The sequence below is a fragment of the Haliotis asinina genome, chromosome 16 (genome assembly GCF_037392515.1).
Source record: "Haliotis asinina isolate JCU_RB_2024 chromosome 16, JCU_Hal_asi_v2, whole genome shotgun sequence".
NCBI lineage: Eukaryota > Metazoa > Mollusca > Gastropoda > Lepetellida > Haliotidae > Haliotis > Haliotis asinina.
This window is the reverse complement of record NC_090295.1, coordinates 40,116,973-40,130,928: the sequence shown is the minus strand read 5'-3', so window position 1 is coordinate 40,130,928 and position 13,956 is coordinate 40,116,973. Positions and strand designations below refer to the sequence as shown.

The window sequence follows — 13,956 nt, the reverse complement described above, 5'->3', positions numbered from 1 at the left end:
GACGACACGTCGACGCCATGAGCTTGTGCTGCCCTTCTCTCCACAACACCAGTCCGACAGCACTATTTATGAAATGTTGTCACAGAGAGGCCGTGACGAGTGCGTACCCTGGTGCCAACCACTCGCACGGCGTCGAATTCGGACCAGACATTATGGACCGAAAGGTCCAGGTCAATCCTTATTGCGTCAGACTTGAAGGCTGGAGGCTAGGTGAAAACAAGATTTGACACTTAAAGACAGATACATATTTTAAAATTAAAATGACACTATTTTGACTATACATACTGCTCATCTATATATAAGATACACTTAGATCAACTGGCTGGTGCTTTCTACTCTCTACGATTTCCAAGACACTTCGTGTCTCAGAGGTCAAATGGTCGCGTGGTGTATATTTCAAATTGTCTTGCCTTTGTGATTATATGTTTTTATGTATACATGTATACCGCGTGATATGTTAATAAAACATCTTTCTTATCTAATCTCGTCTATTATTGCCGAATGCAGCGTTAAACAAAAAATATCCAAAAAATACAAAACACAAAAAATAAACAACGTGCAGGTTCCCTGTTTAACCAGGAAACTAATCTAAGCTTGAACCGCTCCCGGTCGTGATTTTTTTCCATTCAAGAAAGACGGCGCTTTGGATACTTTTGGATCTGTTTAGCATATGAACGATTGTTTAGTCCAATACCAGACACGATAGTTCACTTAGGAAGGTAACAAGCAAAAGAACACCATGAAATATATAGTTGCCTTTGTTAGGCAGAAAACAAGGAGCTGTCATCGTATCTATGACGTTATACTCAGATATTTGTATAGATGTACATAGTTTGTATATTTTAATCGAGAATAGGTAGATTAAACAAAATTTAAAAAGATTAAAGATTTCAAAAGTTATAATTAAGTAGTAAGGTGTAACACCTATTACTGAAAAAGAAAAGAATGACAGTTAGTATACTACGTATTGGTATGGTAGAGTATTAGATACGTTTTACACGTTAAAATTGTATGCCGTAAAACATTTATTTCTTAGCTCGGCACAATAAGCTTTACTCTCAGTTTACATGTCCTGACCGTTATACTGCATGCAACACTCTGTGGACTTGCCTCATCTGTTGTTTAACTGATAGCCCAAACTAAAATCATCTTAACGTCAGTGTTCAGACTCACTTGCTCTCTTATTTCTGAAGGAAGGCCATTTAGTGTTCTCAAATATTTAGAGACATTCTTAATCACACTGACATTAGCAGAAAGCATAATATATATGAAATTGTCGGAGGCTGACTCAAATATTTCACAATATATAATGAGGGAAAAATATAAGGCATCACATGAAACACAGGTGTTCTCTTATGTTTCCAGTATTTTCACAAGCTGTGAATATAAAGCTTGCAAAGAAACCTGGAAAAAATACAGGAACACTTTACCCGTCAAGGTCCCGGGGTAGAACAGGTCTTTAGCAACACATGCTTGCCATAAAAGGCGATTCTGCTTGTCGTAAGAGGCGACTAACGGGATCGGGTGGTCAAGCTCGCTGACTTGCTTGACACATGTCATCGGTTCCCAATTGCGCAGATCGTTGCTCATGTTGTTGATCACTGGATTGTCTGGGCCAGACTCGATTATTTCCAGACCGCCGCCATATAGCTGGAATATTGCTGAGTGCGGCGTAAAACTAAACTCACTCACTACAGGAACATATACCCTAATGTGATCCCTTAATTTGTTCTCCTCTGTATAGGTATCTCGAACAGCAGAGAACCATTCATAAATATACAAAATATGCCAATCATCCTCAACAACATTAATCCCTTTTGGTTTACAAAATAAACAAAATCTTTCATTAGAAGCAATATTTTCATACTTCCTGGTCTCTATTGATAAATTTAAGTTAAACATTTTTATAAATTATTGTGCACCATTCATGTGATGTGTGATCATGTATTTGACTGTATTATGGTCCCGTAGCCTTTTACTGAATAAACAGGTCTGTCTGTCAAATATTTATCCATAATCCCTGTCCTATAAATCTTGAGGTTGTCACAACATACAGACGTACGAAAACATACGTCACACACAACAGGCGTTTGTGTCAATATTGGGTACAGCAAACATAGCGCTGTTAAAATAACATACGTATAAATATAAGAACAACACTTCCACACGATTGCAGAAAGTCTACAAATCGAACTGGAATTATCTACCAGCTCATCTAGCCAGTTTGTCCTCAAATGTTTTACAGTAAGTAAAACATTACACATTAAATATTTGCGGATATACCTGACATGTCAATGTGTATTATCTTGCCTGACACATACATGTCGCTTTCTGATTGGCTGAGCGCTCTTCTATTATTTTCAGTGGGTCCCGCATACAAGCGAGTTACATTTTCTATGTATCCCGCTGGGAATGTCGAACTCATTTGGCACCTCTCGGTAGTTATCTCCGATGATTCCGTGAATCATGTATGGTGAACCAAAATTACCGATATTTTGCGAATGCAAATCGATGGAAGGGAGATAACTCTAAATTTTGCATTATTAATTAAATGTTATGGCAATATATATACCACAGATATACAACGTACGTGAACGTCTCAGTTAATGAGTATAGCGAAGATTATATGAGTTAATATAACTTCTTCCGGAGTATGAGTTAACACGTGCCTTCAGTGGACCGTTAGCAGTTTACGCGGAAGGGAGACATTGCAATATGGTTGTGAAATGTGTGAAATGAAATAATTAATTTGACAGTGTCTGTACTTCAGATGACTGTACTGTTTGGTCTGTGTTTCACAATACGGATATACTCAAGTAGTCACAGGAAATAATATTCAAAGATTCATTGATCCAGTCACAGGCAAACCTTAGCGCAAATGGTGTTGCGGAGCATAGAGAATCTTATTATACTCGTATGTGAGCGAACCGAACAAAGGCTGTCAAAGTACTTGACTCGCTTCGCTCGAAAAATATTTTACATGTTAAAATGAAATATCGCTACCATCAAAGGCACACTCCCACTTCCTCACTTGGTTGTGCTCTCAGATTTCCAACCCCTTATTTAATAATTACTCACGCGAAATACATTTTATTCAACATTTTAAGCGTCACTTGTGGTATTCAGATCTCCATTGAATATTTAGTGTCACACGACATCAATGATTCCTAAAAGCTATTAAAAACAAGAATCACTTGTGTGAAACTCTTTCAATTATCAAAATGTGCGCATCCTGTCCCACCTGTAGCCCCGTCAAAAGTATGCACAGTCAAGGCAGCAGTTCAGCTTAAAGGTCAAATGCAACCATAATTAAAACACAGTTATCACTTATTCATGACATATAAAATGCATCTCCAACTACTAACAAAAGTATAAGCGTATAATCGCAAATCAAAAGTGCAATATTTTGTACTTGGGTTTACCTCCCTTGAAACGAAGCAGCCGCGATACCGAACCCAACCAGAACCGGTGGGTGTGCACTCAAATGTAACGAAGTCTTTTCGTTGGCCACTAGTTCACATCCTCATACGCTTAGCAGGCTCTTTGCTTATGGCTTACGAGCCCGATAGGTGTCAATTGCATGTGGTCAGTGATTGATTTTTTTCCTCAACTTTCTGGCTGGTGACAAGTCTTGTACCATAAAACGCTTTAACGTTTATAACTTCAACGCCAACATATAGGGCCCGTTTCAATTAACCAACGGAAATTCTCATACCCTGACCCCAAACTACGCATGTACCAATTATAAGATTCAGTCTAGCTCGAAGTAAGGTGGAAAACATTTCGGGTTGTTATTCTCTCCAAATACGACCTACTTTGAGGGTATGTTTGCTAAACATTTGTTCTATATGAATATATTTGCACCATATTGAAATTTGACTGGTTAAATGTATATTTCACACGAAGCGTCTATCAGATAGAATCTCATTCTGCAACAACCTAATGTTTTCTCTTTGGGCCATCATTGGATGACGTCAAACAAATGATCTTCAAGTTCTTAACAGGTTTTGAAAATTTTAATATAAGTCTAAAAAAACTGATAAGGCGTGCACTGAGTGGCCAATACTGAATATGTGGTAAGCTTTTTACGCCACTTTCAAAATTGTACAAGGTTTATCACAACAAAAGGAATTGTGTTTCAGTTGTCTTATTGGAACCGAACCAAGGTCACTGATGCCACCACTGCTATATTTAACAAATGGCTATCATACATATAGTATACCTACCAAGAAATTGGGAATTAAAATCCGACTAGTTTCTAATTTCTCAAAAGCAGGTGTTCTCCACACCTCCATCCAATTGGAGTTCGGATCCCGGATAGAAAGCGACTCCACTCCACCAACCCAGAACACCTCATAGATGTGGATCTCAGTGATGAAGATCGGCTCTGGGATTCCGAGCTGCGGAGCACAACATACAATGGGAGCTGTCAAAACCGGCATCTGTCCAATCAGGCATTATACGTTGTTCACTGGTCCGTCGGGGTCCATGGGCTCATGAACTTCGGGGTCCATGGGCTTATGAACATAAACAAACCTCGAGGGTCCATGAGTCCATGGACCCCGACGGACCAGTGAACAAGGTATTTATCTTACCAAACACCTGAATTTCAATTTTGAAACTGTTTAAAGCACTGTTTAAAGCACAATTCCCTCCTATCCTATCGCCCTTCCATTCACTTTCAATTGCAAAACATCGGTACTTTCATGAAGAACATGAAGAACATGAAGAACCAAATGAGTTCGGCATCCCCAGCGGTGTACATTGAAACAAATACATCGTCTGTAAGCGTGGTACATTTAAAAAAAATACATGGGCGCTTAGCCAATCAGAAAGCGACATTCATGTGTGAGGTAAGATAATTTACCTTGTACATAACTTGCTCACCTGAATAGAATTTCATAATAATGATGATAAGCTTCAAGAATCAATGATAATGACGACAATAATAACGATATTGATAACGATGATGATGTCATGACTGCAGTATCAGTGATGATAATACTGACATCAATACCTTATACGATAATGATGACCTTTGACACTACCCCTGATTGGCTCACCTCCACATACTGGTTAGCGTCACGAAAACCTGGACACCAGGCCTTCTGAGTGTTGCCATAGCTGGGGTAGAAGTCCGCGGCCCCAAGCATATTACTTGCACTATAGTCCTTGAATGGTCTAAACAATAAAAACAATTGCTTTTTTAAAGACACGAGAAAGCAAAATTTCACTTTACACAAAAACTAAACCAATTAAAGTGAAATTAAGATTGCGTATCCTGATAATTTTACCTTGCCAACAGTTAAATCTCAGAAAGTTTTTCATCTATAAAAGTTGTTTAACAAATGGTGATAGTTTTAAATCGATTTATTTGTTTGTATTACAAGGGGGTATGCATATTAAATGAAACACCGAGAACAGGTGACGATTTTTCGAAACTAACTCAAGTCTGATTTTTACTCAAATATAGGAACCGCAGGGAAATGCATTTCCCAGAATGAACTGAAATCGACATCAAATTCAAACATGGCAGACAATTTTAGTTTGGTGGATAAATTACCGAAGCTGTTTGAACTTGAGTTAAAATTTAACTGCTCCAAATTGTCAATCCTCAGTTTTAAATTTCGGTAAAAACTTATCTTTGTTTCGAGAATTGGAGTCTAAATTGGTATAAATTAACGATCATCACGTACCGTACACCATTGTAACACAAAACAATAATAACGATTTGAATCTATGATAGTTTGTTAAACAACGTTTATCCTAAGTTGATTAAAATTCTGACACTCAAATCGTCAAATGGCAAAATTATGTAAAATTATGAGGATTCACAATCTTAATTTCACTTTGTTGACGTTATTATCTAAAGTGAAACTCAGCGGTACGTGCAGACAGACTACACAGACTCACACGGTCACTTCACAAATGGAGCACAACGTGAAGTGTCCGATTGAAGACATGCTGGAGGTGCTTGAACGTTCACTGGCATATGCTAAGTTACTGACAGGGAAAATCGGGATCACATGAAAGCGCTTATGTTTCTTTACCTTTTTCCAGGTTTTCCCTACAAGCTTTGTACCATACAGCTTGCAAGAAAAACCTGGTAAAAAACACAGTGAGTGAGTGAGTGAGTTTAGTTTTACGTCGCACTTAGCAATATTCCAGCTATATGGCGACGGTCTGTAAATAATCGAGTCTGGACCAGACAATCCAGTGATCAACAACATGAGCATCGATCTGCGCAATTGGGAACCGATGACATGTGTCAACCAAGTCAGCTAGTCTGACCACCCGATCCCGTTAGTCGCCTCTTACGACAAGCTGAGTCGCCTTTTATGGCAAGCATGGGTTGCTGAAGGCCTATTCTACCCCGGGACCTTCGCGGGTCAAAAAAACACAGGAACACTTATCCTTTCATGTGATCCTTTATTCTATCCCTCAGTATATAATCAATATAATAATATAATTTCTGGTGAGTTATTCTACAATCTATTTTAATTTAAATGTATCTAAATTGTTTTAACGAATAATTCGAATAATAAATAATAGTGATTTTTCACCTCTCTGTGTCATATCGTTAAAGCAAGTCACTGAAGCCATATTTGCGGTTTTGATGGAATCCTGCATTGCTAACAGCTTATCGTCGAGCGTGCATTTCACTTCAAATACCGCGTCGCTGATACTGGTTTGACAAAATAGGAGAGTCAGAAAACACTCACACAAAATAGGCCGAGGATGAATCTATGATGGAGGTGATCCAGGTGTCCACGACATCTGGAAAGGAAACAAAAGACTACCTTCAAACCAGTTTAAACAACGACCCCTACATCTGTGACAGTGAAATCACTATCTACATCATCGGGGCAACATGGTACGCTCTTAAATCTCTAATTCACCTAGATGTTGGAACACCTTCACGTATGTCGCCAATTAGCAAGTCGCTGCTATCCACCGAGACTCACCTAGGCTTCTTTCTGTTAATGATTAGTATTTCACATATACTTATTAAAATAATTATTAGGTCGTTAATTGCATTTTGATGTAATACACATATCGAAGAAAGATTTTGGATGTCAACTTCTTTATTAGGAGGGACACTACTCATGAGAAGATATGATATATAAGAAATTGGGATCCATACACTAACTTCCTTAAAATAAAGTTATGTTGCTATATAAAGTGGTAATGTTGGTCATGCTGTCAACAGAACCAAGGAACTCAGGACCTTGGCATCTAAGTTATCATTTCAATAATTTAAAAACCAGGCCAGTTCGAAAGTAGCGTGTACTACCAAAAAGACCCAGAATGTAGATCACACGTACGATTAGTCGGCTGTGGTCAAGCTTTGTGGTCAAAAAATCGTCAAAACAATTGCTATTAGTACCAATTACATATTAAAACAAATACTGAGGGGGGAAAGGGATCACATTAAAGCACAAGAGCTCCCTTATTTTTTTTCCAGGTTCTCCATCAGCTTTTATATCGCATAGCTTGAAACCTGGAAAAAATAAAGGAACACCTGTCCTTTCATATGATCCCTTATCTTGTTTCCATCAGTGTATGAATGTCAGCATGCAGCTGGGGAGATCTCGGTGTAGTCAGACTCATCATCAGGTCAGTCCCTTGACCTCATGACAGGCAACACAGACTTGTCAGGCACCGAGAACAATGCGAACTCAGAAAACTTGGTATATGAGAGGCATTGTCAGTGAGGGATGCAAAGTCGCTATGTTTTTCTTGAATCTTGTCAAACACATTCGTGTCAAAAGGTATAGATAATTAAATGACAAACATCATGTCTCCAGGTTTATATATAGCAAGGTCTGGTTGGTCTGGAGGCGTGCGCATTGGGCTGTGTATGGGTCTGTGTATGGGTCTGTTCCAAGGAATTCATCATCATTTTCGATGACGACCTACCTATTCGGGGTCCTACATTGGATGGACCATTGACTCTAAAACTCAAGCATGGCGAAGATGGTAACAGAGGGATCGAGCGGCGCCAGCACGTTGTTTAAGATTCTGTTTGTGCAACTATGAGACTATTCGACAGGATCACTGCATAAAACAGTTTATATTCTTATTTACATGCAAAATCACACTTGTGACGATTTCGAATGAGAATTAGTTGACCTGAGCATCAACAAGAACACCTTGAAGTTCTCTCTTCAGGTCATCGACTTCATCCATTCTGCACGGTTCTATTCTTCACAACAACCTTCACAGAAACTCGGTGCAGCGGCCGTTTAGAGAACATTCCCTTGAAAATGTGACTCTTCGCATGGGTGAAATTTGCTTTTGTACTGCAAGAATTTTTAGGTGCTTCACAACACGAACAGCTAGCAAATGAATATGTGCAATTAGGTGGCGAGTTCTGTCGTCTGACCTTATTGTTCGAGTGAGCGTCCAAGCATCTCTTGCTCTGACCTTATTGTTCGAGTGAGCGTCCAAGCATCTCTTGCTCTGACCTTATTGTTCAAGTGAGCGTCCAAGCATCTCTTGCTCTGACCTTATTGTTCGAGTGAGCGTCCAAGCATCTCTTGCTCTGACCTTATTGTTCAAGTGAGCGTCCAAGCATCTCTTGCTCTGACCTTATTGTTCGAGCGAGCGTCCAAGCATCTCTTGCTCTGACCTTATTGTTCAAGTGAGCGTCCAAGCATCTCTTGCTCTGACCTTATTGTTCAAGTGAGCGTCCAAGCATCTCTTGCTCTGACCTTATTGTTCAAGTGAGCGTCCAAGCATCTCTTGCTCTGACCTTATTGTTCGAGCGAGCGTCCAAGCATCTCTTGCTCTGACCTTATTGTTCGAGTGAGCGTCCAAGCATCTCTTGCTCTGACCTTATTGTTCAAGTGAGCGTCCAAGCATCTCTTGCTCTGACCTTATTGTTCAAGTGAGCGTCCAAGCATCTCTTGCTCTGACCTTATTGTTCAAGTGAGCGTCCAAGCATCTCTTGCTCTGACCTTATTGTTCGAGTGAGCGTCCAAGCATCTCTTGCTCTGACCTTATTGTTCGAGCGAGCGTCCAAGCATCTCTTGCTCTGACCTTATTGTTCAAGTGAGCGTCCAAGCATCTCTTGCTCTGACCTTATTGTTCAAGTGAGCGTCCAAGCATCTCTTGCTCTGACCTTATTGTTCGAGTGAGCGTCCAAGCATCTCTTGCTCTGACCTTATTGTTCAAGTGAGCGTCCAAGCATCTCTTGCTCTGACCTTATTGTTCGAGCGAGCGTCCAAGCATCTCTTGCTCTGACCTTATTGTTCAAGTGAGCGTCCAAGCATCTCTTGCTCTGACCTTATTGCAACACCACATTTTCTTTTGTCTTCATTTGTATTCATTTGTAGTCCTTTTTAAGGACATATGGGAATAGGTCCCTGATCTGTATCCCTACACACACAAGCCCCAGACCCTAAACTATTGTCAACAACTCACTTAAGTAAACTGACTGGTTTTCTCCTTACCAAGCCCCAGGTGAAGAGTGTTGTACTTGTGGAGCCCAACAGACATACCGATATCATTTGAAAATGAATCGCCAAGTATGTTACAGAAAAATGTAGGGAATATGAAATGTAAACCTATCACGATCGTAAATCTTCAGCGTTACATGGGCATTTCTAAATCAAGTTTCTAAAAACACATACAATAAAAACTGGTTCCGCAAATCTCACCAAGTGTAACCCATTCCACAAAAGGCAATTATGCTAGTCGTAAGAGGAGACTAACGGGATCGGGTGGTCAGGCTCGCTGACTTGGTTGACACATGTCATCGATTCCCACTCGCTAAGATCGATGCCCATACTGTTGACCAATGGATTGTCTGATCCAGACTCGATTATTTACAGACCGCCGCCATATTGCTGGAATATTGCTGAGTGCCGCGTAAACTCACTCACAAAGTGTAGAATGTCCTATATGTTATGAATGGCAAAGAAGGGACTCGTATCGAAAGTAGCACTCCTGCAACACACTGCATCTACATGTACTCATGTTCATGAGCTAAAATACACATCCAGGCAGTATATTTCTCTATCATAAAAATTAAATGGTTCCTTTGGTGGTGAGATGGTGAATACCAGATACCTCTCATGGGTGTACATCCAGGTGAACACAACACTTTACCTAGCAGCCTATCATGGGGTGTAACTGAAATACAAATCCTGAGTCCGGCCCTGTTGTCATATTTCCATTGCTTAGATGTGGTCATGGTTCAAGATGGAAACAGACAGCCCATAAGATGACCAGGAAAGCCTTCGGCTCAGACTTAGTGGAAAGTGTTGATAACATGTGTGAAATATATACTGAGGGAAACAAGTAAGGGGCAGTTGCGCTTTTGTGTGATCCCTTATTTGTTTCCCTCAGTATTGTGGACTATGGGCGGCCCACACTGACAATTCTTACTGAACGTAGGGATTGTCTCTGGCGGCAAACACAGAGGGTTCTGATGATAATACTTGTTCATGAACAGTCCCGACACATTCGAACACAGAAACCTGGACACATCCTGGTGTTGTATCTGTTATAAGACCTTACCCGTTGGAAGTGAGTGATGTCCAAACGCTATCGCTCCCGCTGCTGGTACTAACGTCAACGCCGACAATGGCAACGTGTGGCAGGTGCATAGCATGGTGTTGGGGTCAAAGATGAAGGAAATCTTGTATCCTGTGACAACACAGTGAGAGCTACAGTCTGCCACATTGGCTACAGTCTTCGATATCTTCACATTTCCAGACACTTTCTTGCCACTATGCAAGGACGATTGGACCATGTTTAGGCTCTCTAAACAAGAGCCATGGCTTGATTTACACATCAGACTCGCAAGACAAAACATTAAACTCAGAAAGTCTCTTTCCATATTAAAATCAAACTGCTTCTTCCTTTTTAAGTTCCAAACACATCTACCTTGGTATTCCAGAACAGACTGTGTGAATGAAACAAAACGTATCCCTAAACGATGAATGACCGGAATCTAATGTGGTTTGACGTTATCTTTCAATAATGCACTCCAACTGTAACAGTGTTGTTTTCACAGCGTTCGAGCTTGTTGCCGCTGACAACACTTCTGTCCGTCCTGTGTGCCTCGCTCTGTTAGTTTTATGTACACAAGTGATAAAATCGATCATGTAAATTATGTTAATTATTTTTTCCTACACGTTGGACATTGTAACCGCACGTGTGTTCAGTAATTGTCTCGAACACAATGCAGTAAGTGGGTTGGCATTGTTTCTTTAACACGTTGCTATATCAGCCCAGCGTTGTGTCTTGCTCAGGTACAGAAAGTATTCCTTTTTATGATAGGAACATACGTCTTGAGTCATTGCACTAACCACAGCCAACGAATACGGCTGTATCACACGCTCCAGGTTCTACTTACCCGTGTGATCAAATGTTTGCGAAATAAGTGCGCAGTTCTCGAAAAAGAATAATAATAAAAAGTGTCAATGTATATAGCGCCAGACTCCTTACCAGGTATGATCATAGCTGTAAAAATCAATGAGGCTTTATTGAAGCCCATCGATATAAACCCTTTCGTAGAGAAAGGCTTTGAGATGACGTTTTCAAAGGTTGGAGATAGTTTAAGTTCATCAGGGTGGGATTTCCGTTTGACCAATGCCATTTTCTGGTAAGACTTGTAGACAAATGATTTGAGGTTCCACTTTGGTACACAGAGCAGATTAGACGAGAAAATAAACGCAGTGTTTTGTTGGCATGTTATGAGTGAGAAGCTCTTGAAGATACACAGGTGCAATACCATGAATGGACTGAAAAGCAAGTGTACTGATCTAATAGTCAATACGGACTTCAATAGGTAACCAATGAAGAGACATGAGGATTGGAGTTATGTGGCAGTGTTTTGACTGGACAGTAAGGATGCGGGCTCTGTGTTCTGGATTCGTTGATTGACTCGTAAAGCTGCAACCAGCAAGCTGTTACTGTAATCAAATCTTGAAAGAATCAGTGTTCCGACCAGAGCTGTGTTTTGACCTAGAGCAGTGTTCCGACCAGAGCTGTGTTCCGACCAGAGCAGTGTTCTGACCAGAGCAGTGTTCTGACCAGAGCAGCCGTTTCAGGAAACTGTTTCAGGAGATGTCTGATCTGTCAAAAGTTACGGAAGTGAAGGTACCATTTTCTGCCCAAATCTGTTTCTTCATGGAGAGATCAGACTGAAGCAGGATGCCATCGGTTTGACATGTGGAGAAGGTGAATGACTTGATTTCCAACTTTCATCTGATCATGTACTGAGATTTGCTGACATGGTACTTGTGCCAACAATCATAACTCCTGTCTTGTGTTCATTTAGTTTCATTTTGTTATAACATCCACATCTTACGTCAGAACTGCTGTCACTGTTCCTGATAATACCATCACACAGTTGAGCTTTGTCAGCATAAAGATGACAAATAGGAGGTGTCTCACAAAGCAGGTCACTATTTTTCGTATACTTAGCTCTAGAGTGAGTGAGTGAGTGAGTGAGTGAGTTGATATTTAACGTCACATCGGCAATATCTCAGCCATACCGCGACGAGAACATTTAATACTAACATAAAATATATATCTATTATAAAACCTGTCAGCGAAGGACAGTAAAACAACTAGGATATCACAGAGTAGAATATAAAACTAGTAACTATACCTAAAACAATTTATCTATACAGGACAATACAATGTACAAATGGGCTATAGATTGCTAACAACTGAAGGTAGATCACCATACTAGGGACCATGGGGACTTACAGTACTTTTGCTACCTGCATGGACCCTAGCTGGATTTACATCATCCCCTCAGCCGTCATGTTTGTGGACTTACGTACACTCGCATGAGGACAATAATTTTACAATATTTCAACCCCCTTTGCGTAGCTATCGAGAATAATCCCAGCGATCCCAGTGCTACACCCTAAAGAAACTTAGCTTCCTCAGACCGTGCATTATGAACATCAACAGAATGAGATCAGGGCCTCCTTTCACAAAGCACTAAGGTGATCCTAAGTCACTAAGGTAACTTTAGAACAGTGTTAAAGAATAGGAGTTAAGGTTAACCTTAGTAAAGGTTTCGTGAAAGGAGCCCCAGTAGTACCAGAAGTAGAGAAGAGTCGTATCATTGATCCATAATGTAACCGAAGTCTTGACCGTTGCAGGGCTGTTTCCTTGCAATAAAGTGACCTATAAGGCTGGTTGGAATCTCTGACAGAGGTCATGTTTACTCAGGCGCTGTCAAAGTTGTTCCACCTTTACAGCTATCTCTGTTACCTCGAATAGGAATGGGAGATTAGACACTGTGCTACAGTTATTGAAACAGGTACTGACTAAACCAGATTTTTTCAGCAAAGGTTTCACAATTGCCTGCTTGAAAGAACCTTTGACAGTGCCACATTTCAAACTTAAGTTGACAATCTGAGTAAAAATAATCTGAACGTCAAAATATTCCATGACAAATATATTTGTGGCTGGATCAAGTGCACACCCTGTGTCCTTTAAATTATCGGAATAGCAATGCGCGGTAAACATAACTTATAACGGACACGGTTATAACAAACTTCACATTTACTTTCAACATTTCTTTGAAATGATATTTTGCTTTAATTTGTATATTAAAGACGCAACTGTCCGGGGCTACGTTGGCACAATTACGTTCGGCCTCGAACCGAAAACGGCAGATATCTTAAACAGTGAGTGAGTATGGTTGTACGCGTCTTTAGAAATATTCCAGTAATTTAACGGCGGGGAACACTAGAAATGGCGTTTACACGTGGGAAGAGGGCTCTTCGGCTTGACGACTGAACGCTTTAACCACTAGGCTACCCCACCGACCAGATATATTAAAGAACCTGGGGCTGATAGATTGTGTTTAGTGATGCAAAGTGGACAAAAACCAAATAGATCTGCCTTCCCAAACAAAACCTATTTAAATATTACTGAACATGTAGATGTCCGCTGTTACTACGGACACATTACGAAGAGCTA

The 13,956-nt window shown here is 40.3% G+C and overlaps 1 protein-coding gene across 1 annotated transcript; it reads right to left on the bottom strand.

Moving 5' to 3' along the window:
- Positions 1-62: 62 nt before the first annotated feature.
- Positions 63-10,846, bottom strand: LOC137268723 (uncharacterized). The gene is made up of 5 exons (XM_067803313.1): positions 10,525-10,846; positions 6,723-6,777; positions 5,064-5,181; positions 4,227-4,400; positions 63-206 (listed from the first exon to the last, which is right to left on the bottom strand). Exons 1-5 carry the CDS (start codon positions 10,844-10,846, stop codon positions 63-65), a joined length of 813 nt encoding a protein of 270 aa, XP_067659414.1.
- Between the last annotated feature and the right edge of the window lie 3,110 nt (positions 10,847-13,956).